Raw genomic sequence first — 24,981 nt, forward strand, 5'->3', positions numbered from 1 at the left:
CTAAGTTGGGAACTAATTACTTATCCAGAATTCAGGGGTCCACAGCTTCAGCTGGATTTTTATTTGAAATACGAAAGAAGCTTATAGTATACTTTTAAGGTAGGAAAGTGTTACTTTTGGGAGATCAGTTTTATGACCAAGTGTCAACGTTAACAATATGGAGCAATGGCAACTCCAATAATAATATTTATTAGTAAAATGTATAAAAACAAAATGAGGTGACCTCTACCTATTGATGTGAACTTTTTTTCTAAAGATAAATATCCATGTCTTTAACCTCAACAGAACAATCTTCCAAATAGTGGACTGGCAACTTGTGCATCAAGTGGTATATATTGCAGGTGTGCCTAAAATTCTTGCCTATTTAAATTGTTCTCATACGTATTTAGCTGCTGAGATCCATGTGGGTTTATACCTTTGCTTTTATTTTCACCTGAAAGTTTAAAATATTATTTCTAGAATGACTGTAAACATCCTGTTTCATATTTTCTAAATATATTCCATACTAACATGTAAACATACCAAACAACTTTTTAAAACCTGTCAGTTTACATCTGACTTAATATTTTCCTTTTACATATAAAAAATTATCTTGAGGTGCTGTACTTAAGTGAGTTTTCCAGAGGACTAACAAGCTTACATCTTCTGAATGCTAAAGTTTTTAACTTTTTTCATGGAAATCCTTCTGCCTTATTAAACACTATAAGTAGTAATCTGATTTTAACTCCTAATGACAAGGGCCATTGCAGTGATATCTTTAGAATCCTTAGGAGCACAGAGCTTTGTTTACTTTTGTTGTCTCACTCTAGTCGGCTGCACTTTCCTGTCTAGTTAGTCTCCTTAATTTCTCTCCATTTATACCTGTCAGTGTTCTGGCAGCTATCCTTTCTCCCATCAAGCTTTTTATCTGAAGTTTGCCAAGACCGTGGGGCACCTGATTTTTTAATCAGCATTGGTCTTTATACTTTCCAAGGCTATATGAAACTTTGGACTGAAAGACTACATACAAGGTCTGTGATGACTAGGCTTCTGCTTGGGGGCTTAGTGATCCCCTCTTCCCCCAATTTTGGTTTGTGTAAAAGGCAAACCATCCGATAGGAAACGCACACTCTTCATCCCCTTACTACCCTATACCACAGGGCAGTGGTTCTCAAATTTGAACATATATCAGAATCACCTGAAGTACTTACAGATTGCTGGGCCTCACCTTCAGAGTTTCTGATTCTGGATGGGGCCCAAGAATTTGCGTTTTGAATAAGTTCCCAGATGATGCTGATGCCGCTACACTTTGAGAAAAACAGCCTTAGGGAACTTTACTGTCATTAATAATTTCCACCTTCCATTTCTGTATTTTGGAAATGTATTATCCAACAGTACTTCATAATGTTATAACATTCTCGTATATGTTCTTTTTTTTTAAATAGATCTTTATTGGAGTATAATTACTTCACAATACTGTGTTAGTTTCTGTGGCACAACAAAGCGAATCAGCCATACGCATACACATGTGCCCATAAAACTCATCATGAAGGCCTCACCCTTATGACCTCATCTAAACCTAATTCTCTCCCAACAGTCCCATCTCCAAATGTAATAACAGCGGGGGTTAGGGCTTCAACATACGAATTTGGGGGTGACACAGTTCAGTCTGTAGCAGCATCTTATAATAACATCTTATGTATTTTGTCACAGACCAAAAAAAAAACCAAAATGAATACTGTTTTACCTGTGCCAGGGCTTTGTCTCATATCTGTCTCTCTTAGGTCTTCTGACATATTACTGACCGAGTCGTCTTCAGCTGCATCTCCAGCAATGACTGTATGAACATAGTGGGATATATGGTGGTTTGTTTTTTATTCACTTTCAGATTTGTGTTTTAAGTTCTGATATATTATTTTCCCCTTTAGAGTGAACCTGATACTAAAAACTGTGGTTGTTCACTTTTCTGTAGCTTAGATTCCCCATCCTTAAACATATTTTTTAGTCTTAGGTCACTATAAATATCTGGTGTTACTAGGTCTTCTGACATAAAACTGACAGTCATCTTCAGCTGCACCTCCAGCAATTACTGTAGGAACATAATCAGGCCACTGCTGTTGGGCTACTTGATCGCCAGTTATTTTACATTTTAATTTTAATGGGGGAGATGTATAGTTCTCCAGCAGACCAGTTTCTTTTCTTGTCCACCAGTGAAACATTTGAGGACTTCTCACCACCATTTCCCAATCCTAACTCTCTATCATTTCCCTCTCTTTCCGCTAGACACACACTCATACTCTTTAAGAATTAGGACTGCATCATTTAATGATGTTAAGATCTAGAAACATTATGTTTGGTAGAGGTCTTTAAGAACGTCTTGTCCAGTCTGCCATTTTACATAGTCAGGTCTAGAGGAGAGACTTGTGAGTTCAAAGTTCCACAGAGACTGAGTTAGAACTTGGATTTCCTGACTCCTGGCCTAGAACTCATACAGTTTATTTCATGCTGTCTGTCATGACTTTGTGTATATTGCATCTCAATCCTTTGGGTTAAACTCGTTTTGAAGAACTTTATGATGTGTCCCAGGACAACTCACACTTACATTCTCACAGGTTTTGTATTTTTCTAAGTTTTTCAATGCCCCTTTTCTGTTTACTCATGATTTTACCACAACCGGTATGAAAATTTGCTTTAACTTCTGCCATCTGGAATTGCATTTTTGCTTTATTAAAATTGGTCTTTTTAAACTTCTAGAAATTCAAATTTCTTTCCTCCTTCTGTGTAACTCTATTTTCTGTGTTCTGATCAAATATATGTGAAATCTGTTTCATGATAGATTGAGCAATTAGCTTGTTGAATAGCATTTAATGAAACCTATTTAACTTAGACTGTATTCATGTATTGACATTTTTTTATATGGTAGCATGATGTTAAGATTACTTTTCTTTGCCTTCCTACCTGTCTGATCCTCTTCCATTTTTACACTGGCACATCCTGTGGCTTCCTTTCCATCGTGGGATTCCTGTTCTTGTGAGTTGTCTGTTTTACTGTGTCCCAGAATAGCATCCAACTCAGTAAAAAATTTCATACTCTTAGTCATGCCTAGGTCTTGAGCCATTCTTACAATCTTGTATTCATGTTTTAAGTTTTTGTACTTTGTTCTGCACTGCTTCCAGTCTCTCTCTATTCCGAGTTTCTGAAGCTCGGCAGCAATTTGTTCAAATATCCTTTTATTTCTCACTGTTCCCTCTAGTTGTTGTTGTATGCCTTTATCAGACCAGATGCCTATCAGAGCCCTGACTTCTGGCACAGTCCAGTGTTTTCCTCCTTCATTTGCTACAGCTGGAATGAAAGTTGGATTATTAGGGGTTTCCATTATTGGTGGAGAGTTACCTGTACCGGGTGGGGAGGGAAACAGATATATGGGTTACACACGTCAGCTAAGATAAATAATCGGATGCAACATTAGTAAAGGAAGTAATTTTCTCTGTAGGAGATGGAATGTAAATCGTAGCTTAGCTTTTCTCTTAAACTAGTTGGGAAATGGAAGCACAGAACCTGAATCTGTTCCTTACCGTGACAGTGACTGGCTTCAATAAAGCTGTGTTTTCAATTAGTTACATTTCGATCAACTTTCTTCTCTATCGTTTCTTTCTCTTCCATTCCACTCCTTTAGTATGTGGGATGTATGTTAGTATATAGTGAAAGTCGAATATATAATTTTGTAATATTTATTTGTCAAAAGCAATAAATATAATTACATAAAACAGCTTGTTGAAGACAACTTTTTCATGATAGGTGTGAGCAATTTATCTCCTTCCCATGCTTTTTCTTTATCTAATGGTTTCCATTTGCCGCATATCAGAATCTCCTAGGGAGCTTTTATAAACCACTGCCCTCACCCCTCATCCCTGGATTGTGATTCTAGTGTGTAGTTCAGTGTTGAGAACCAAGACTATTCATGAATGAAGGGCTTGGAAGAGGCACATTAATAACTGGTGCTTCCTACTCTTTGGGAAAATAAAAGATGTCCCATTGGTTAAAGACCAAGTGCCAAAGTGAAATATTATATTCTTTTAATGCAAGGAAATGTGCCAGAAATTTCATAATGCATTAGGCAGAATGTCTCCACTTAGTTATAAATACTTTAATAACTTTGTATTACATCTCTGGTACAGTTTTGCAACTCGTTTTATGATAATGGCATTACTTGACATTATATTGGTTATTTAACAACCCATTATCTTGTTTTTCTCAGATTTCATGTTTAATAAAAACGTAGTTCGGACCTCAGCATCCATAACATTACTCATTAAAAAACACTATAGTAAAAAAAAAAAAAAAAAAAAAAACAAAAAAAAAACACTATAGTAGGGCTTCCCTGGTGGCGCAGTGGTTAAAAGTCCGCCTGCCGATGCAGGGGACACGGGTTTGTGCCCCGGTCCTGGAAGATCCCACATGCCGCGGAGCGGCTGGGCCCGTGAGCCATGGCCGCTGGGCCTGTGTGTCCGGAGCCTGTGCTCCACGGCGGGAGAGGCCACAACAGTGAGAGGCCCGCGTACCGCAAAAAAAAAAACAAAACACTATAGTATTTACTTGAGGTAGGGAATTGTTTTTATTTTGTGGTGTATTTAATTTCTTTAAGATGCTTTTCAGTATTTCCATACTTGGATTAACTTTCAATAAGAATTTAGAAGCAAGAAGGAGATTTATGTTGACTTTTTGGGTGAATAAAATCATCCTTGACTTCATTATGGATTTCATATTATTTACTTTCAAATATAAAATTCTGTTTTTCTTACACCCCAGGAATGCTGAAGTCATATGCTCATTAATATTAAGCACTTACTATGTGTAATTTTGGCCATCAGATTCCTTACTATATTTAAAGAATAAAGATTGGAGGTTTGAAGGCTAATATTTCCAGGCAATTTACATTTTGTTAAGGAAATCATTTGTTTTAGAAATGATTTTTTTTTTGTATAGGTTGGTAAAAAAGAGGGAAACATAAATTAATCTTAAGTGTTTCTACCAGGAAAACTCATCCATTTTCTCAGATTTGAAACCAATCTTACTTTCCAATTTGAAATTGGATCAGTTTCACTATATATTTGGCCCACCATACCATACCTACCTAGTTCCATTGGTCTGACATGAGAAACCAAAAGTAAAGGATTTCCTGGGATGTCTTCCTTGTCTACTGATGTAACTGACATTTTACCTGGAAAGAGAGAATTCCTTTTAGAAATAAGTACAAAGGAAAATTAAAATTGGATTATAACTGATAATGCTAATAGTTTGAGTTGAATTTGTTCATATTCATGAAGGATTATAGATTTAGGTTAGATGCTTTTTGTAATAGTGGTATAATATGGTTTAAATATTTATGTCCATAAAGAGAAATCTAATTTCTTCCATCACATTGACATTTTGAACTTCCACTAGAATTGTTTGCTTCTTTTATAAGTTTCTAGAGATGGTTGTAGTTAGTTTTCAAATTAAATTACATCTTTAAAATGAGGTATTTTCTTTTTTCTGTATTTTAGGTGCTTTAACATAGTCGGCCCTTTAAGTGATACTGGTAATGTGAAAGAGAAATCCTGCAATGAGATAATCAGAAAATCTTGTTTTATTGGCATATATCGTCAAATAGCTGAGTTTGTACGTATCTTATGTAACTAGTTGATTGATACATACTAAACTTTCCAGAAATTAATCTAAGTTTTGCTTAAATGGACCAAGGAATGTACCATTTAAAAGAACCATGCCAGCTTTGAAAAATGAAGACAACCCTCCTTGATCTCCTTATATCATTTCCACATGTTTTTCTAATTTTGTTTTACTGAGTAACAGAAATAGCATTTTACATTAGGAGATCAATGTTAGGTATGATTTTGATGGTGTAAACGTTCATTTTAAAATCACTATTCACCGTTATCATTACAAGGCATTCCATTAAAGAATAAGGAAATGAATGCTGTTTATCATCTTAAACATTATACTGGGGATTCTTATATTAAAAACAAACAAGTGAAAAATAAGGGAAGTATCAGTGTTTTCAAATGGCATAATTATATAAATTTAAAACTCAAAAATTGTCAGTTTTAAAATCGTTTCATAATTATTTGAGGCTAAATTGCAGTTAGGGAATGTTTTGGATTTAGTTGGGAATATGGGAGCATGAATCCCAAAACTGAATGTAGGGGCCCCATGCCATGGAGATTTTAAACTGAAACTCTTGTCATTATTCCTAATGCATTTGTATGTAGGAAGAGGAGGGAAAGAGAGCGGAAACTTTCTTTCAGTGAAGGAATATGATTTAGCCGCAGTCGGCCAAAGGTATTCTGAGGTTGAGGATAATTATAATTTCCAGAACATGAAGCGTCTTAGAATTTGTATTTGCGTCTTTTGCCAAGGCTCAGTCAGACTACCTGCTGCCTAACAGAAGGGACCAGATCCTCTGTCCTTACCCCTTGCATGAATGAGGTTGATCCCAACAGTAGAAAAGGCACATTCATTTCCTTCCCTTCCTCTTTTTACCCTACACCAATACAAATTCTGCTGCTTCCACCAAAAACACCAGAAGACATTATAAATGAATTAGACCTGGAGAAAGGAGAACTTTCTAAGCCTTAGAAAAGAAACTATGTGACTATATTAAAACTTTCAACTTCTGTGGGTCGAATAAAAATTGCCAAACTTGTAAGGCCAAAGAGATATGCAGATTTTTCGAAATTAATCTAAGATATGCAGATTTTTCGAAATTAATCTAATTGACATGAACAGTCAATTTGTAAAACTGAATAAATATGTAGGAAAATGTTCCACAGCACTAGTAATTAAACAAATGCAAAGTAAAAGTTATTTATTGCATATACTGTTGTACTCGGTTCTTTATTAAATTAGCAAAGTCTCTCCCCCTTTCAACCTCACTCCATAATCTTACTTGACAGGGTTCTATAAAAGGGACAGTCTCATTGTTAAATTACAATTCTTTTGGAAAGCAGTTATTTTAGCAATATGTTTCAAAGTAATTATTCCCCCCGCCGAACCAGAAATTGAATTCTGATAGTCTATCCTAAAGTAATAATTTTAATTATGGACAAAAGATAATTGATGGTAGGGAATTCCCTGGCGGTCCAGTGTTTAGGACGTGGCGCTCTCACTGCTGGGGCCCAGGTTCAATCCCTGGTCAGGGAACTAAGATCCCGGAAGTCGTGCAGTGTGGCCAAAAAAAAAAGAAAGGTAATCGATTGCAGCATCCGTTATATAAGGGGGCAAAGACCCAAACTCTGGTATATGCACTCAGTTAAATATTATGGAATCATTAAGTAACACTTAACCCTAAATTATGGTCAATTCTGGGTATAATTTAAAGATTATTTTAAACGTAAACAAAATGCTAATTTTTTTGTAATTTTATAATTTAAAAAATTGTATAAAAACAATCAGTGGCATTGTGGAAGATAATGTGAGAAGGGGCTGAAAACTAGGGAGGCCAGTTAAGAGGTTATCCTAATATTCCATGCGATGATGAAGTTCTGGATGGTGGTAATGAAAATGGAGCAGAGAGATAAATTTATGAAACATGTCAGTAGATTTTTTTTAAGGACTTAGTGACTGACAAAAAATCAAGGTTGTCTCAAACATTTCTATTTAAGTGACCAGAAATACAGTGATAGTAAGGTGGAAGTAATTGTAGGAGGATCAGTTTTGATGGGGGAAGAGAGTTGGTTTTAGAACTGGGTGTTTGACATACCCTAAACATACATGGTTAAGGTGTATTGTGGGCCCTCTGCTTATGAGTGAAATGGGGAGTTTGGAGCCATGCAAGTAGCTGAAAGGGCTAGAAGATCCCATTAAGAAGTGGAGATATTACCATCACATCTTCATTACACCAACCTGTGGTTAAGTCAAGGCCTTTCAGAAGCTCAGTGAGTGATTTACTTATTGTTAATACTTAAGGCATTTAGATGATGATGAGTGCAGAGTGATAAACTGAATAAAATAATATAATTACTGTTTAACTTGGTAAGACTGCAAAGCTTTCTCAGAATTTGGTTTGGTATTAGAAGTGTAAAGGCAGTAAGTTGAGTGGATTTTTTACCAAAGGATTTTATTATTGAGCTTTAAACACGAAGTTCAGATAACCCAAGTTAACTCAACTGTAATCTCTCATCTTTAACCCCCCTTCTTATTTGGTACCTTTATTATACCACTTACCACTTTCTTTTGGGTTACATTTATTCACAGTTCCCTCCTTTCTGTGGTCACATCCATGAATGCATGTAACTCATTGCTTTGCACATAGTGTACACAGATAGTAGGTATTAAACAGATTTTGAATTGAATTGAACAACTCTGTTCTTAAAAATAGCTATGCTAAGATTTTGGCCATGGGAGAAATCTCATTACTGCCATTGATTTTTCCCAATTTGACTAGTGACACGTTCGGCTTCCACACTGAGCAAATTCTATGTAAATAGTGTTGGGTTTAACAACACAGCAGCTCAAGAACCTTGTTTTAATAAGGCATATATTACTTTTCAGATATTGTATTTTTTGCAGATTAAAGGTTTGTGGCAACCCTGTGTCAAGCAAGCCTGTTAGTGCCATTTTTCCAACAGCATGCTCGTTTCTGGTCTCTGTGTCGCATTTTGGTAACTCTCAAGATGTTTCAAACTATTTAATTGTATTATGGTGATCTGTGATCAGTGATCTTTGATGTTACTGCTACAACTCACTGAAAGCTAAAATGATGGTTAGCATTTTTTTAGCAATGAAGTATTTTTTAATTAAGGTATATACGTTGGTTTTTTTTTTAGACCTAATGCTGTTACACATTTAATAGACTACCGTATAGTGTAAACATACTGTATATGCACTGTGAAACCAAAATGTTTGTGTGGCTCGCTTTGTTGGGATATTTGTTTTATTTGCAGAGGTCTAGAGCTGAACCCACAATATCCCTGAGATATGCCAGTATTTAAATCATTTAATCATAAATCATTTAATCTATCAAATCTATTTGTTTTACTTACTGTTAAAATGGAGATGTTCTCCCAAACAAGTAATGAAGTTCTTTATCAGTTATTAGTATTTTAGTGCTTTTATTTATAAATTTAGGAAAATGGAAACGTAATATAGAGCAGAAAGTTCTATCTTATTTGGAGCTGTGGGAAAACAACAGTTGAGCAATATTTTTTTTTTCACGACTCTTATAAAATTAAGACTTAAAATATTTTCAGAACACAATCCATTTTCCAAAAACTGCATCAACATGGGTAAGGAGCAGTTGGCACTAGCAGTTGGTGTCATTTTAACGTGTTTTTTCTGTATTTTACAGGTTTTTTAAATGGTTGGCATTAAACTCGTTTGAAATTAATTTTTACCTTGTGCAAAATAGCATATACATAACAGGTCAGTTATTTTTCTCAACCTTGATATTTCAGGCTATATTTATCATATGGACTCAAGTCTGGTTCTTTTACAGTTTGCTGGGTAAAAACAAAAGAATGGTACTTTTTCTTTTTACCTTCAGTGATCTCTGGGGCTGTACTTTGGCTCAGCGTTGCCAGGCACCTGTCATTTGCATCTTCCTCTGTTAATTGTGTGGCAGGTTCATACTGCAGGATCGCATCCAAATCATGGAAGAACTTCATAGTTTTAGAGCTGTCTCCAGAGTTGTGGGCATATTTAACCGTTCTGTATTCATATTTGAGATTTTTGTACTTTGCCCGGCACTGTTTCCAATCTCTGTATACTCCTAGTGCTTGCAGCCTTTTAGCAATGTAGATAAATATTCCTTTATTTCTCAGTGTTCCATAGAGTTGTTTTCGTATATTTTTTTCTGCCCAGATACTTAGCAAAGCTTTAACCTCTTCCTCAGTCCAGTGCTTTCCTGCTCCACTCTCCATGTTGAAAGTGACCTGGAAATGATTCACTATTTCTAGCCAAGGTTTTGTTTCCTAGGAAACCAGACGGCTGGTTGTCAATAAGCTCTGAAGAGCTGAAAGGATCTAGTTTAACTGGTTCAAGCTGCCTGAGGGGAGTAACTTGAGAAACTGCCAAATAAGCAGGCTTTGTGATTAAAGAAGCCTGGACCTAAATGATTCCTAATGTTATTCATTTCAGCTTTAAAGGAAAAATTACCCTTGAGACAAAAGGGAAAGAAAACTTTTTTTGTGTTTATTTCTAGTTTACTATATGATTGTTGATTTTTTGTTTGTTTGTTTTGGAAATGGTTGGCAGAGGTTCTTTCTGCCCTAAGGTTTATGGCTAACATTTTTATTTCTCCTCTGATATGAATCACTTAGTCTTTGAACATTGGTTACTACAAACCACATCATTTCACTAAATAAATAAATCCTAAGTCACAAATTATTCATTTATATAGGATGTATAGTATTATGCATGTCTGTTTTCAGCATAATAGTTCATAGTATTTAAAGCATTGGTAATTTAGTAAAATCACTTCAATTTTAACTTCTTAGATTTTTACTTTGCAAGTACATTTAATATTGTAATTTTTCTTGTCATTAAAATGTCTAAACAATTACAATTTTGGAAAAGATCCTTTTTACCAAATAAATCATGTATTAGTTGTTAATGTATACATACATATTATGGTAGAGATTTACTTTTTATTTCTACCCTGATATATATTCTTTGGAACAAAAATTTGTTAATAAACATCTAGTGTTTATAGCACTTGTTCAGAACTATTAAAAATTGTTGAGCACTTTGAACCTTTATTGTATCTTTTGAGTTTGTACTCCACTGTGGTGCAGATCCTCTAAGTCTTACGAGTGTGTTACCCTACCTAGCTAGGAAGCCTAGCTTCTGGCTTTCTTTGTTATCATCACCTAAAAATACTAACACAGGAAATGAGATACAGAGTGCCTCATCAGCTTGGGCTTTTTTGAAGTAGCATTTATTTTCTGAAGACAAAAGTGATAGCTATTTGACAGAAAAAATTTGATGAATGCAAAAAGCAAAACAAAACAAAAAAATAAATTTTGTTCATAATTCCAGTACCCACAAGCATTTTACCTGCTATTTTATTTGGAGCTTTTTATTTATATCTACATACTCAACCTTATTTAGAGGTCACATAATACAGAGGTTAGAAGTACAAGTTTTGAAGTCAGATTGTCTGTGTTCTAATCCTGGCCGTGCCACCATTCTCTGTGTGACATTAGACAAGTTACTTCTGTTTCTTTAGTGTTGTCCTTTTCTGTAAAATGTGAATGGTAATCATAGTACCTACTTCAGAGGATTGTTTTCAAAGGCTAACAAATTAGATCATTCGTGTAAATGCTTAGGACAGTGCCTGGCATATTAGTTAGAACTCAGACAGTCTCATCTGCAGCTATTGCTAGTCGTTGTCATTGTCATCATCATGAGTGGAAGTGGCACCAGTGCTAGTAGCATTTAATGTGGTGTAAGACTGAGTTCATGGATGTTACTGAGAAAAGTATGTTTCATAAAAGTCATTAAGAAGCTTATCAGTGGGGTAAATTTAACAGCTGATACTTTTTATATTCACAGGGGTCAGGAGAGTGCTGGTATTGTGACCAGTGATGGGAATTCGATACCAACATTCAAAACACACAAGGTATATTTAAGCATTAAAAAATGTTGAGTATAAAGGTAACAATAGCCCGAAGATAACTAGTATATAGTGGTGAGGGGAGGAACTTTGAATAAAAATAATTTGTAATTAGAAGTATAGTTGACCCTTGAACAATGCAGGTTATGGACGCTGGCCTTCGTTCAGTCCAGTATCTGCATATATCTTTTGACTCCCCCAAAACTTAACCACTAATATCCTACTGTTGACGGGAAACCTTAACTGATAACATAAACAGTTGATTAACATGTCTTTTGTATGTCATGTGTATTATATACCGTTCTTACAATAAAGTAAGCTAGAGAAAAGAAAATATTATTAAAATCATAAAGGAGAGAAAATACATTTACAGTATAGTACTGCCTTTATCGATACAATAAGCTTATGTTGTCTTTTTACAAGATAAATTCTGTCGGTACCTATGTTAACGTAGTCTTAATACAGAGCACTGTAGATGTTATATGTGTTACTAACACTAGACCTCAAAAATGAAAAGATAATGTGAAAAATTCATATTTATAGGTATAACAATTCATGCATTGGTAACAAAGAAGAAGCAATATGATTGCTTTATGGTTGCCTAGCCTATACACTAATAAATGAATCGTTATAAAATATCACTCACTTTATGCCTATGTAAAGATGGGCTATCCACTTTAATACCGGTCTTCCACATGATGTTGTACACAGTGACTACTTAGGCAATGGTGATGGTGGTGACACCAAAATGTCTCATATGGTTTCTGCTGTACAGTTACTAGATTTTCACAAGAAGACTCTCACACATCCACAACAGGTAAGTTTATTAACTGTACAGTATGTTGATGATTCACTCTTCATTAAGTGGAAGTGAATCATCATAAAGGACTTCAACCTAGTAGTCTTCATTCCTAATGAGTAGGAGGAAGAGGAGGGGTTGGTCTTGCTGTCTCAGGTGTGGAAGAGGTGGGAAGGGGAGGCAGGAGAGGCAGGTACACTGTATGTAACTTGATAGATATATGTCGTAATTTCTGTCTGACTTTTTGCTTTTTTTATTTCTCCCAGAATGTTTCTTTGTGGTACCAGTCATTCCACGGTTTGCTTTAGTTTCAGTGCCTGTATCATAGAAGGGTCCATGTTGTAAAAGAAGTCCAAAAAGAGTCTTGAATAATCGGAACCCTACTGCCAGAGTGTCAGTTTGTTTCTGGCACTGCTTCTTCTGTGTCTTATTCCTCATCATCTGGCACTGGTTCAAAAGCACTCATCTCCACCAAGTCATCTTCTGTTAATTCCTCTGGTATGGTGACTGTTACCTCTTGAATTTCTCCAAGATCCCTATCTTCATCTTCATCCCCCACCATTTTTATTTATTTGTATATTTTTTTTTTATTTATTTTTACCATATCCACAATCTCTTTCATGATTTCTTTGACTGGTTCTGTCGTAAATCCTGTGAAGTCATGCACAACACCTGGACACAGTTTTCTCCAGCAGGAATTTATTGTTTCAGGCCTGACGGCTTTTCCAGCTTTTCCTATAACAACCGTGGCATCTTCAGTGGTGTAATCCTTCCAGGCTTTCATGATGTTCTTTCTGTTGGGTTTGTCTTCCATGGCGTAGACAGTGCTCTCCATAGAGTACCTTGTGTAATGAGCCTTGAAGGTCCTTATGATCCCCTAATAGGGAGGCTGAATTAGAGATATGTTTGGGGGCAAGCACACCACTTTGACCACTTGGGTCTGACCGTGTTGAACTCATGGGGTTCTGGATGGCAGGGGCGTTGTCCAATATCAAAAGAACTTTAAAAGGCAATCCCTTACTAGCAAGGTACTTCCTGACTTCACGGATAAAGCATTGATGGAACCAGTCCAGAAAAAGTGTTCTTGTTGTTCAGGCTTTCTTGTTGTACAACCATGTGTTGAAGGACTAGCAGCCGGACTTCCCTGGTGCTGCAGTGGTTAAGAATACGCCTGTCAGTGCAGGGGACATGGGTTCAAGCCCTGGTCCAGGAAGATCCCATATGCTGCGGAGCAACTAAGCCCATGCACCACAACTACTGAGCCTGCACTCTAGAGCCCGTGAGCCACAACTACTGAGCTGGCATGGCACAACTACTGAAGCCCGCACACCTAGAGCCCGTGCACTGCAATGAGAAGCCTGCGCAATGCAACAAAGAGTAACCCCTGCTCGCCACAACTAGAGAAAGCCCGTGCGCAGCAACAAAGACCCAATGCAGCCAAAAATAAAATTAATAAATAAATAAATTTATTTTAAAAAAAGACTAGCAGCTGCTGTTTATCTTTTCCCCTCAAGGCTCGGAGGTTAGCAGCTTTATAGATAAGGGCAGCCCTGATCCTAAACCTGACTGCATTTGCACAAAACAGGAGAGTTAGCTTATCCCTTACTGCGTTAAATCCTGTTGTTTGCATTGCTTCACTTCCTTACTGATAAATGTCCTTTGTGGTATTTTATTTCCCACAATAGGTCACTTTTGCGTTAAAACCTGTTTTATTTTGCGTTAAAAACCTGTTCAGGCAGATATCCTTTGTCCTCAATGATTTTCTTAGTGCTGTCTGGGAACTTGCCTGCTGCCCCTTGGTCTGCAGAAGTCACTTCTGTTATCTTGACATTTTTTTAAGCTAAATCTCTTCCTAAAAGTATCCAGCCATCTTTTGCTGGCATTTAATTCTGCAGCTTTAGATCCTTCACCTTCCTTTTGCATTGCCATCATATAATGACTTCATTTTTTCTTGAATCATATTAGATAGGTACGTCTTTCTTATAGCAATCATGCACCCACATAAAAGCTACATTTTCAATATGAGATAAAAGGGTATTTCACAAAAAGTGTAAGATTTTTGTGCCCGCTGGTATAGCTGCAGCAACGGCTTCACATATTTCCTTTTCTTTTTTCTGCAATGGTCTTTATGCTGGATTCATTTATCTTGAAATGGTGGGGCAGCTGCAGCTGCAGGCCTCAATCTACAGTAGACATCAAGCAATTCAACTTTTTCTTGTAAAGTCGTGACTGCTTCTTGGGAGCACTTTCAGCGTCACTAGTGGCACTTTGAATGGGTCCCACGGTGTTACTCAAGGTTTACGGTATTGCAGCAAACACGAAGAAAAATACGCAGGAACTGGGAGAGGAGACTTTTTACTGCAATAGGCAACTTGAGGTAGAGATGAAGGGCTCACCCGGAGAGGATTAGTGTCACATGGCATTTTAAGTGGGTACTTGCAGCACTTGAGCTCCCTGCAATATTAACAGGAGGTGGCTCCGAAATTATTACAGTATTACAGTACGGACTGCAGTTCATTTTATGCAGTTATGATGTAATACTGCACCTTTATGTTTGTTTACATTTCTCGAAACAGCAAATAGCACAGTTTATGGTTTGTGTTTGTTGTGTGCATAAGTTTTGATAAATGTTAACATTTTATAATACGATTGTGTATATTTTGTGATAGTAAATGATAAAATAGACTAGTATCTAAATATATTTTATTCATGACATACCCATCTTTTTCTTAATTTTTTTCAGTTACTCTAGGCTACACAGTTCATCTGCCAAGTATTTTTAAATTGTTGCAAATCTCCAAAAAAATTTTCTGATATATTTATTGGAAAAAATCCATGAAAAAGTGGACCTGTACAGTCCAAGCCTATATTGTTCAAGGGTCAACCACTTCTATTTGTCATTTCTATTTTTATTTCTCTCCCAGTGATGATTTGCTAGACTGACTCAGACAAGTCATTTATTTGAATACTTCAACATGCTTTAATTTAAAATTACAAATAATTTAGTTTATTGTATTTGACAAATGTTAACGCTTAGTACATCTGTTCTTCGGTGTTTTATCAAAAAGTATCTTATAAAACAAGCACTTCAACATTGTGACTACATTAAATACCACTGAATTTTTCACTTTAAAATGGTTAATTTTGTTATGTGAATTTCACCTTAAATATATATTTTAATGCGTCACAGTTCTTACAATTAGGTTAGTCCCCCCTCTGTTTTTTAAGATTAGAATTCTGCAGCACAGAGAAATTAAGTGAACTTCATTTTCTAATTTGGGATTGTCTGAGCAAAGGCATATAAAAATGCTACTAGTGTTTTTTTCCCTAAAATGAGCTCTTACTTTGACTTTGCAAGGGAATGGGTCTTGTAAATCACGTCTTTACTGAAGACAATTTGAAGAAATTATATACTTCAAATCTTGGAATTGGACACACGAGGTACGCCACTAAAGGAAACTGTGAATTAGAAAATTGCCAGCCCTTTGTTGTTGAAACACTTCATGGGAAAATAGCTGTGGCGCATAATGGCGAATTGGTAAATGCTGCTCGCTTAAGGAAAAAGGTAAGGTTTTTTTTAATGCATTTTCATGATTGTAATAAATTACTGAAAAGAAGTTATTGAGGAGCTTGGAAAAGGGTATTACCCTATTGTTGCTACCTGTTATCTAACGTCAAAGAACAACTGTATCAGAATTAGCTGGAGTACTTGTTATAATTACAAATTCTAAGAGATTCCCCGCCCCGCCCCCAGAGTCTGGGGAGGGGCCGGTTGCTGAGTCTGCATTTTAATATGCTCCTAAGGTGATTCTGATGCACTGCTTTGGAGTTGAGATTTGTAAAATTGATTTAAGTATTCCCAGAACTTTGTCCTGCCCTCTTCTTAGCCTCTGCCATTGTTGTTACTATAATACAGTTTTTTAGCTCCGAAATGAAAAAAAAATTTTTTATTCAGACAATTTAAAAAATATGAAGTAAAAATTATTTTAAAACTCACTATTTAGAGGTACCACTGGAAGTTCCATTCTAAACAATACCCAGGGCATTATTTTTCACCTAACCCCTTACCCAGATGCTAGACTTCACCTCTACACATTTCGCTGCATCAGGGATGATCAGTGGGGATGGATAGCCACCATCGCCACCACCAAAAAACCTGAGTTGAGAGTCTGCACTGCAGTGTGCCACTCTTACAGGAATGTGTCCTTTCTCTCAGGAGTGTCGAGGGCTGAAAAAGTTAGAACCATAATCCCAAACCCTCATGCCTTCTCCGTCCCCCTCCTCCAGCCACCCACTGCAGGTCTACATTCCATCAAACTTAGTTTTCAAAAGCTTTCCTGTATACCTCCTAAAGCACATTTTTTTTTTCCTGTTTGAAAAGATTCAGAGACTTCCCATTGCCTCCAGCAGCGGTTCTCCGTTATTATATATACATACCTACCATTGGTAGGATGCAGGATCCCGTAACTGAGCATCTACAGGATGCCTGATCTCTTTCTGTGATGGCAGGCTATTGGGTGAGGGGTGAGTTAAAGCTTCCCCTCTAATGACTGCAACTTTTCTCCTTTCCAAATAGCTTCTGCGTCATGGTATTGGTCTGTCAACAAGTTCTGATAGCGAAATGATCACCCAGTTACTGGCGTATACCCCTCCTCAGGAGCAAGATGACACCCCAGACTGGGTGGCAAGGTAATGGTAAAAGTAGGTCGAGTGTGCAGGTCTGGTAATGAGAGCTTGATCTTGCATGTGTTTGTAACTAAAATTATTCATTCAATTATTTAATTGATTCCAGGGTTAAAAACTTAATGAAGGAAGCACCCACGGCATACTCTCTGATTATAATGCACAGAGATGTGATTTATGCAGTACGAGATCCTTATGGAAATCGTCCTCTGTGCATTGGTCGTCTTATTCCTGTATCTGATATAAATGATAAAGGTAATGAACTTCAAAAGAAATATAATTTTATAATGCTTTCCCAAGTCGTTGTCCTACTATTGGCACACCCTGAAATCTGTAGGTATAAGGAGCTTATTGAGTAAAAGCTAGGTAAAAAGGAAAAAAATGACACTTAGTTTTCAAAGTACATTTCCTTGAGTATTTCTGAGCTGAGCCATTTTTAATATATTTAGTGGACGTTCCTGTTTTGTCCTGTCTGAGTGGCCTATTCATATCCTTTGCCCAGCTTTTTCATTTGTGCAGTATGATTTCAGCGATTTTCTTTTTGACTTATCAGATGTCTTATTCAAGCCATGAAACCATATTGTTTGAAGGAATCTTGGGATTATTAATTTTATCTTTGGTTCTAGTCAAATGAGGAACGATATGCTCTTAAAGTCATAGTAGTGGATATTCTGTGAGCTCTTTTGCTTATCTATTTGGTGTTTAGCTGTTCTCTTGAAATATGTAGCCTCTTTTAAAATTTCTTGAATTCAGTAACTGAATCGATTGTCTTGTGATTTACAGAAAAAAAATCTTCAGAAACAGAAGGATGGGTGGTGTCTTCAGAATCTTGTAGCTTTTTATCTATTGGTGCAAGGTAAGTTTTATCTCACTCAGCACATCAACTTTTTCCACATGGATAAAAAAAATTTTTTTTTCTGATGTCTGCAAGAATACGTGTTTATAAATGCAGTTCCTTTTGTGCATTGTGCTCAGCAGTTGCACTGACATTAATGTCCCAGTAATACCTTCTAATCCCGGAACTGGCATCCTGTTTTCAAAATACCATGAGACTTATTTTAGAAAGGAAGAATCTCCTCAACAAGTAATAGTTATGAGCAAAAAATTAAAGCCAGGATAAAAATGTTCTCTTTAGATTTCATGCTTTTAAAAATCAATAAAATATAGGGCTTTTAATTTTTTTAATTCTAAATTTGAATTTAGGGGTAACAGATTTATGGAAATTACTGCTGGAGGAATACTACTTTTCTTTTTTAAATTTTATTTATTTATTTGTTTTTATTTTTGGCTGCGTGTGGGCCTTCTCTGGTTGCAGCGAGCAGGGGCTGTGTGTGGGCTTTCTCTGGTTGCAGCGAGCAGGGGCTACTCTTCGTTGCAGTGTGCGGGCTTCTCATTGTCATGGCTTGTCTTGTCGGGGAGCACGGGCTCTAGGTGCGGGCTTCAGTAGTTGTGGCTCATGGGCTCTAGAGCACAGGCTCAGTAGTTGTGGCGCACGGGCTTAGTTGCTCCGTGGCATGTGGGATCTTCCCGGGCCAGGGATCAAACCCGTGTCCCCTGCATTGGCAGGTGGATTCTTAACCACAGCGCCACCAGGGAAGCCCAGGAATACTACTTTTTAATTTTTTAAGCCAATAGACTTTATTTTAAATTGAGCCATTTTTCCTTTATAAGGGAAGGGACTCTGTGTGCTTTATAACAGATAATTTGCCTTAATTTGACTGGTTTATTTTTAGTCTTCTTTAATATTGTTTCCCAAGATATTACCGTGAAATCTTGCCTGGAGAAATTGTGGAAATATCCAGACATAATATCCAAACTCTTGATATTATACCAAGGTCTGAAGGAAACCCAATGGCTTTCTGTATCTTTGAATATGTTTATTTTGCAAGACCAGATAGTATATTTGAAGGTAAGTAAAGTATCTCTAACTATTGATATAAATCTATTATTTACCTCATTGAAACATGACAATTCTTGGGCCCAAAGGCTTACCTGGTTCTTTGAAGGCACATAGTTATATGTCGTGAATTTTGGGACTGAGCTTACAAGTCGTAAAAGATCACAGTTTTTCCTTTTCATCTGACTCTTGGATTTTGTTTTCCTTTTAGGAGTAAGGATTATGATTTTCAGATATGTATTAAGGTTAATTCTCTTTTTAAAGAGTGAATTCCCCCAGTTTATGTGTTTCCACTTTAGATTAATTAATTTATTTTTGGCTGTGTTGAGTCTTCGTTGCTGCACGCTCAATTCTGTGGAGTTCTAACAAGCTAGTTTCTTAGAATAGTGATATGCTGTGCTATATTATACTAAGTAAACATTTGTTTCCTTTTCCAAACATTCCAGACCAAATGGTTTACACAGTAAGATACCGTTGTGGTCTGCAGCTGGCAATTGAAGCCCCTGTGGATGCGGATTTAGTTAGCACTGTCCCGGAATCTGCTACGCCTGCTGCCCTTGGTTACGCAGCAAAGGTATTTTCTCTTAATTAACACACAGTGAATTGCTCATTTCGCACTGAGATTAGAAGTCCATGTATATAAAGAGAAACTCATCAATTTACTGTAAGGAAAAAGAAAGTGTTTGTTCTTTTGCAAGAGTTACTTATTTTCCAGCCTTTTCATTCAGTGGCACTATTTTTTAATGGGTCCACAAAAAGTTTACCCAAAGACTAGGAAAACGATCCCCTTCATTTTAAAAAAAATAATATCATGACTATATGTAGAATTTAGTGGTAATATTTGCTTATTATTAAGTACCTTCACAAACCACTGGTGTATTTATTCCCTACTGAGTGTGGGTGATAATAAAGTTGTTTATGTTAATTTTGTATAATGTTCTTAGTACTATGCTTAATTTCATTTTTCATAACCAGGTAGGATATGTAATTATAGTGATCCTGGTGTATAATACCCAACATTCACTATGTTGGAAAGTTTAGTTTGTGAATTTTTAAAAGAAATAATATGCATACATTTTAGAGAAGTATTACCTTGTTAGATGGATAAGTCACCTCCTGTCCCTCAGAAAATATCTCCTTAGCCTACCGGTTTTAATTCATTTCCTGCTGACAATTTTTAAATATGTGAATTTTTCTGACAGTGATTTATTCTTTGTCATGTGTTCACATTCTTGGTGTTCTTTTCCAAGATAGAGAAATAATATGTGTTTAAGAAAGAAGCATTACAAATTCTAGCAAAATGAGTTGTTTTTCCTACTAAGTAGAGAACTTTCAATAATTTTTCTTTTTGCCTTTTCTTCCCTACAGTTTAAATAGTGAAGGAAAATTATAATCTGATGATGGAGAGCTCAGAATAACAACCACATTTAAAATTTTTTACGTAGATGTTATAACGGAAGCATGACCTAGAGAAAACAGAACCCTAGAGTTCTCTGTATATGTGCTGCTCATTGTACTTTTATTCCTTCTCTGTCAGTGTGAGCTTCCGTATGTGGAGGTGCTATGTAAAAACCGGTATGTAGGAAGAACATTCATTCAGCCAAACATGAGGTTAAGACAACTTGGTGTTGCGAAAAAATTTGGAGTATTGTCGGACAACTTTAAAGGCAAAAGAATTGTTCTTGTAGATGATTCAATTGTGAGAGGCAATACCATTTCACCCATAATCAAATTGCTCAAAGAATCTGGTGCAAAAGAGGTAAGTAATATTAAAACACCTATCCTAAAGCACCAATAATTACAATATGATAGTCATGAAAATTTTATGTTAGAAGTTTTATAAACCTAATTTTAAAACTAACAAACCACAAAATAGAATACTTTTAAATTTGTAGAGTATTGATTACTTTTTCTTTTTGAAGATATGGTAGCAATCCTAGTGTAATAAATTTGACACATTAGGTTATATTTTCAAATCTCAAAGCTTATTCTAACTAAATAGTTCAGTAATTCGAATTACTGAAGTGAGATGTCATTTACAGCTAATAGTTGATCAGATTTAGAAATAAAATCTATGGTGGAGAAAATGGTATAGAAAGCAGTATGACAGTCTATTTAGAAAGCATTACAATAGTAAAAAAGAATAGACACAAATAAACAAACAAAAGAACTGGAAATAGCTCATATATCTACCAGCAGGAAATAATTTAGTAAATCGATACATCAGTATGATGAAATACGATGCAACCATTAAAAACTATAATTATGAAGACTGCAAAACATGGGAAAATCTTTGCTGTTACAAGAAAGGTGAAAAGTAAATGTAGACACTGATTACAGCTGTGTAAATGTTCCTGACAAAAGGCAGAAAATAATGATAGATAAAAAAACAGACAAACACAGCTCTTTGTAGTAGTAGTAAGGTTTTTATTATATCCTGGTAGATGTTATTTTTCTTTTTAAAAAGGTTAAATAAGAGGTAGGCAAAAGTGTCATTCAAGTGTTAGAGGAAAAAATGAAGATGGTCCTAGGAATATAATAAATGAGAAATGACAGATCAGAAGAAAGAAATGTCCTTGTTAGTAGGTGACAGAAGGAAACAATGGGCATCTCTGTAAAAAGAACCCTTTACCAGTGGCTAACATTTTGAAATTCTTGTTCAGGACACTTTGGAGTCTAGGACGGGGCTGCTCAAGTAGGATTCTTGGTAATGAATTAATTCTAAAAGTAGAATTACTTTTAGAACACTGGAGTTCTATATGTATATCACATGATTTTATAGGATTCTTTTCCACCTATTATAGTGAAAGAAATTTTTTAGTATGCTTTATTACCTGCATGTTGTTAAAGTATTCTGTAAAACAATTTTATGTTGTATTTGTCAATGACAGAATTTTGCATAATTGTTCTTACAGTGAATGTCAAACTAATGAATGTGTGAAATGATTTCTTTCCAAGGTACACATTCGCGTAGCTTCACCACCAATTAGATATCCATGCTTCATGGGAATAAACATACCAACAAAAGAAGAGCTTATTGCCAATAAACCAGAATTTGAGCATATCTCAGATCATCTAGGTAGGTATTACAATTTCTATAAACTTTTATCTTTATTCATTTATTAACAGAAAATCCAAGCTTGTCAATCTTTACACTTTTAATAAAAAATAGTGTTCAGTATTTATTGAAAGTAAATGTTGTATGTGTTGAGCATATGAATAGTGATATGTGTGGACACCATAGTGAGTGCTGTGATGGAGAGCTAGGCTAAGGTGAGATCAGAGAAGAAGGAAGAAAGGCTTTCCTGGTAGAGAAAACTGCTAATCAGTTAAAGCCTCCCAAAGGTCAGATCAGAAGAAAAACAAAAGTAATTTCACCACAGATTCTAATAGAATAATTTGGATGTGAGTACAAATCAAAAAGTGAAAAGCTTATGTAGGCTTATCTTTAATAATGTGGTCAGAAGTCTTGGAGATGGAGGTTATCCTTGATAAGACATTTGCCTTTCAAATTCAGGTGAGGTATAAACTATAAATATCACATACATGTTCATCCATGTATGGTACCTCCACACTGATTGTTTACAGCTGCTGTTTCTCTTGACTGGTCATACCTGTACCTTACCAGTTAAATTTTTTTTTTGTAAATTTATTTATTTATTTATATTTTATTTTTGGCTGCGTTGGGTCTTCGTTGCTGTGTGCGGACTTTTCTCTAGCTGCGGCAAGCAGGGGCTACTCTTCGTTGCGGTACGCGGGCTTCTCATTGCGGTGGCTTCTCTTGTTGCAGAGCACGGGCTCTAGGCGCACGGGCTTCAGTAGTTGTGGCGCACGAGCTTAGTTGCTCCGCGGCATGTGGGATCCTTGCAGACCGGGGCATGAACCCGTGTCCCCTGCATCGGCAGGCGGACTCTCAACCACTGCGCCACCAGGGAAGCCCCCCAGTTAAATATTTTGAATGTCAGCCAACTGATATATTGTGAGCACTCACTGTTTGCCAGGAACATATCTATATTATCATAATAACATCACAAAACTGATACAATTAGGCAATATTTCCCTTATCTGATAGCTGAAAAAAAAGTCTTAGGAAAAGTAAGTGACCTTGAACTTAAATTTGAAGTCTTTCGGACTTCAAGATCTGTTATTCAAGAAAATGACTCCTAAAGCCTTCTGAAGCCATTCTAGACTTAAATCCTCCACTGCTATTTTAAATTGTTATCCCTTACATTCCAATTTAAAATTAAAAAAACATAATAAAGGCCCTGAGTTTTACTGATTCTCCAGCCACCACCACCCCCGCCTTTTTTTTTTAAGAGAGGCTAATGGAGAAAATTCCCTGGTGGTCCAGTGGTTAGGACTCCAGCTCTCACTGCCGAGGGCCTGGGTTCAGCCCCTGGTCAGGGAACTAAGATCCCACAAGCCACGCAGCCAAAAAATAAATAAATAAATTTTTAAAAATTAAAAAAAAAGAGAGAGAGATAGGGGCTAAAGAAGAAATTTTTATTTTGGCTTCTGTTTTTCTGTTTGTAACTATTCTCTGTTAAGGCAATTCTTCCTTTCCAAAGGAAGTCTCATGACCTTTTTCCCTGTCTTTCCCCTGCAGGAGCAAACAGTGTTGTGTATCTGTCAGTAGAAGGACTGGTTGCATCTGTACAAGAAGGGATAACATTTAAAAAACAGAAAGTGAAAAGGCAAGATATTATGGTTCAAGAAAATGGGAATGGTCTGGAATGTTTTGAAAAGAACGATCATTGTACAGCTTGTCTGACTGGAAAATACCCTGTGGAACTGGAATGGTAGCTGCTAGGGGCAGACACGATGTTTCAAAACACAAAGTTAGTGGAGAAGTTATAGTGGTTACACCTCCATTTACTGTTACTCAGTACAGTGTGAAATGCCACATGCTTGTGTTATAAGTTTTGAGATTTTTCTCTGAAAAGGGTACCAAAGTGCTATGATTTCTTTAGTAATCCTAGATAAATATTTTGGTATTATCTAGGAACTTGGATGATCCTTTCAGTTTTATTTAGTAGTTTAGCACTTTTATTTTTAGAAATCGTATACATTTAACTTCAGATCATCAACAGTAATGCAACGAATCGGTAAATTTCTGTTCAAGAGAGGATTGCCAGGTACTCTACTCTCCCACAGGTTCTTAGAGAATTTTGTGGAATGTTTGAGAGTTATGGAAATTCAGTTATGGAATATTTTCATAATTGAACCTTGCTAATTACATATAAAACAACAATATGTGGTATTCTTTTTTTTCGCTCAAGCATTGGCTAGCCTTTTTCACCTGGTCAGAGAAGGCAGGTGGTCAGCGGCATTTGCCAGGTCCATGCTTTAAAGAGTTTGCAAGAGATTAGACTAAGGTGTTGTGGTACAAACAGGACATGTGAGTTAAGTATAACATTTCATGCAAACCTTGAATCCATTATACCCCAAAGTTACCTAGCATCAAGAGTTCTCTTTAAAAAAAAACAAAAAACAGAAGGAACACCTTTTTGTGCCTCACTTTCCCCACCTGTGCAATGAGGTGCTTATATTACTAAATTAAATAACTTGCAGCAGTTATTTTCGTGGCTAGAGCCATTATTCCACCCCTCAGTTTTAAGACAGTACATGATTATTAGCTTTTGAAATGTTGGCCGTTGGTCTGCAATCGAGATTTCAAGAGGGAGACATACAGCAGTAATTTGCAACCTATCTTTGAGGTGCTCTGAGAATGACTGTAAAAACATGGCTGTGCAAAATATTTTCCTACATTTGACTAGAAAGTATGATCCATACTACTTAGTGCCCTTATAGTAGAAGCCCAGCAAGTAACCTGGTACATTTGAAGTAAAAAATAATTTTTTAGATTCTAACAAACCTTTTATCCTTAATTTGATTATATGCTTTTTTAATGAAGTGCTTGATCACTTGCAAATATACTGTGTATGCAATGAGATGATCAAGTAGAAACATTGTAGGGGCCAATTTTATGGAACAAGGAGACAACAGCTTTTT

The 24,981-nt window shown here is 36.2% G+C and overlaps 2 protein-coding genes across 3 annotated transcripts in view; one reads left to right on the forward strand and one right to left on the reverse strand.

Annotated features, from left to right (window-relative positions):
- PAICS (phosphoribosylaminoimidazole carboxylase and phosphoribosylaminoimidazolesuccinocarboxamide synthase) overlaps positions 1-9,896 on the reverse strand; it is a 48,965-nt gene extending 39,069 nt beyond the window's left edge. Inside the window, exons 1-2 of one of the 2 annotated variants that reach the window (XM_065877419.1) lie at positions 9,515-9,896; positions 2,938-3,372 (exon numbers count right to left, since the gene is read on the reverse strand). In XM_065877419.1, the coding sequence (XP_065733491.1) occupies positions 2,938-3,372; positions 9,515-9,896 (817 nt within the window). The remainder of the gene's footprint in view (positions 1-2,937; positions 3,373-9,514) is intronic. The other variant, XM_065877420.1, reaches the window with a different exon arrangement.
- Positions 1-23,772, forward strand: part of PPAT (phosphoribosyl pyrophosphate amidotransferase) — a 34,309-nt gene extending 10,537 nt beyond the window's left edge. The window contains exons 2-11 of the mRNA XM_065877421.1: positions 11,530-11,596; positions 15,748-15,954; positions 16,966-17,078; positions 17,182-17,327; positions 17,856-17,928; positions 18,830-18,981; positions 19,416-19,543; positions 20,507-20,728; positions 21,928-22,048; positions 23,576-23,772. Of these exons, the coding sequence (XP_065733493.1) occupies positions 11,530-11,596; positions 15,748-15,954; positions 16,966-17,078; positions 17,182-17,327; positions 17,856-17,928; positions 18,830-18,981; positions 19,416-19,543; positions 20,507-20,728; positions 21,928-22,048; positions 23,576-23,772 (1,426 nt within the window). The remainder of the gene's footprint in view (positions 1-11,529; positions 11,597-15,747; positions 15,955-16,965; positions 17,079-17,181; positions 17,328-17,855; positions 17,929-18,829; positions 18,982-19,415; positions 19,544-20,506; positions 20,729-21,927; positions 22,049-23,575) is intronic.
- The last annotated feature ends 1,209 nt before the right edge of the window (positions 23,773-24,981 follow it).

Source organism: Phocoena phocoena, chromosome 5 (assembly GCF_963924675.1).
Source record: "Phocoena phocoena chromosome 5, mPhoPho1.1, whole genome shotgun sequence".
In the NCBI taxonomy this organism is placed as follows: Eukaryota; Metazoa; Chordata; class Mammalia; order Artiodactyla; family Phocoenidae; genus Phocoena; species Phocoena phocoena.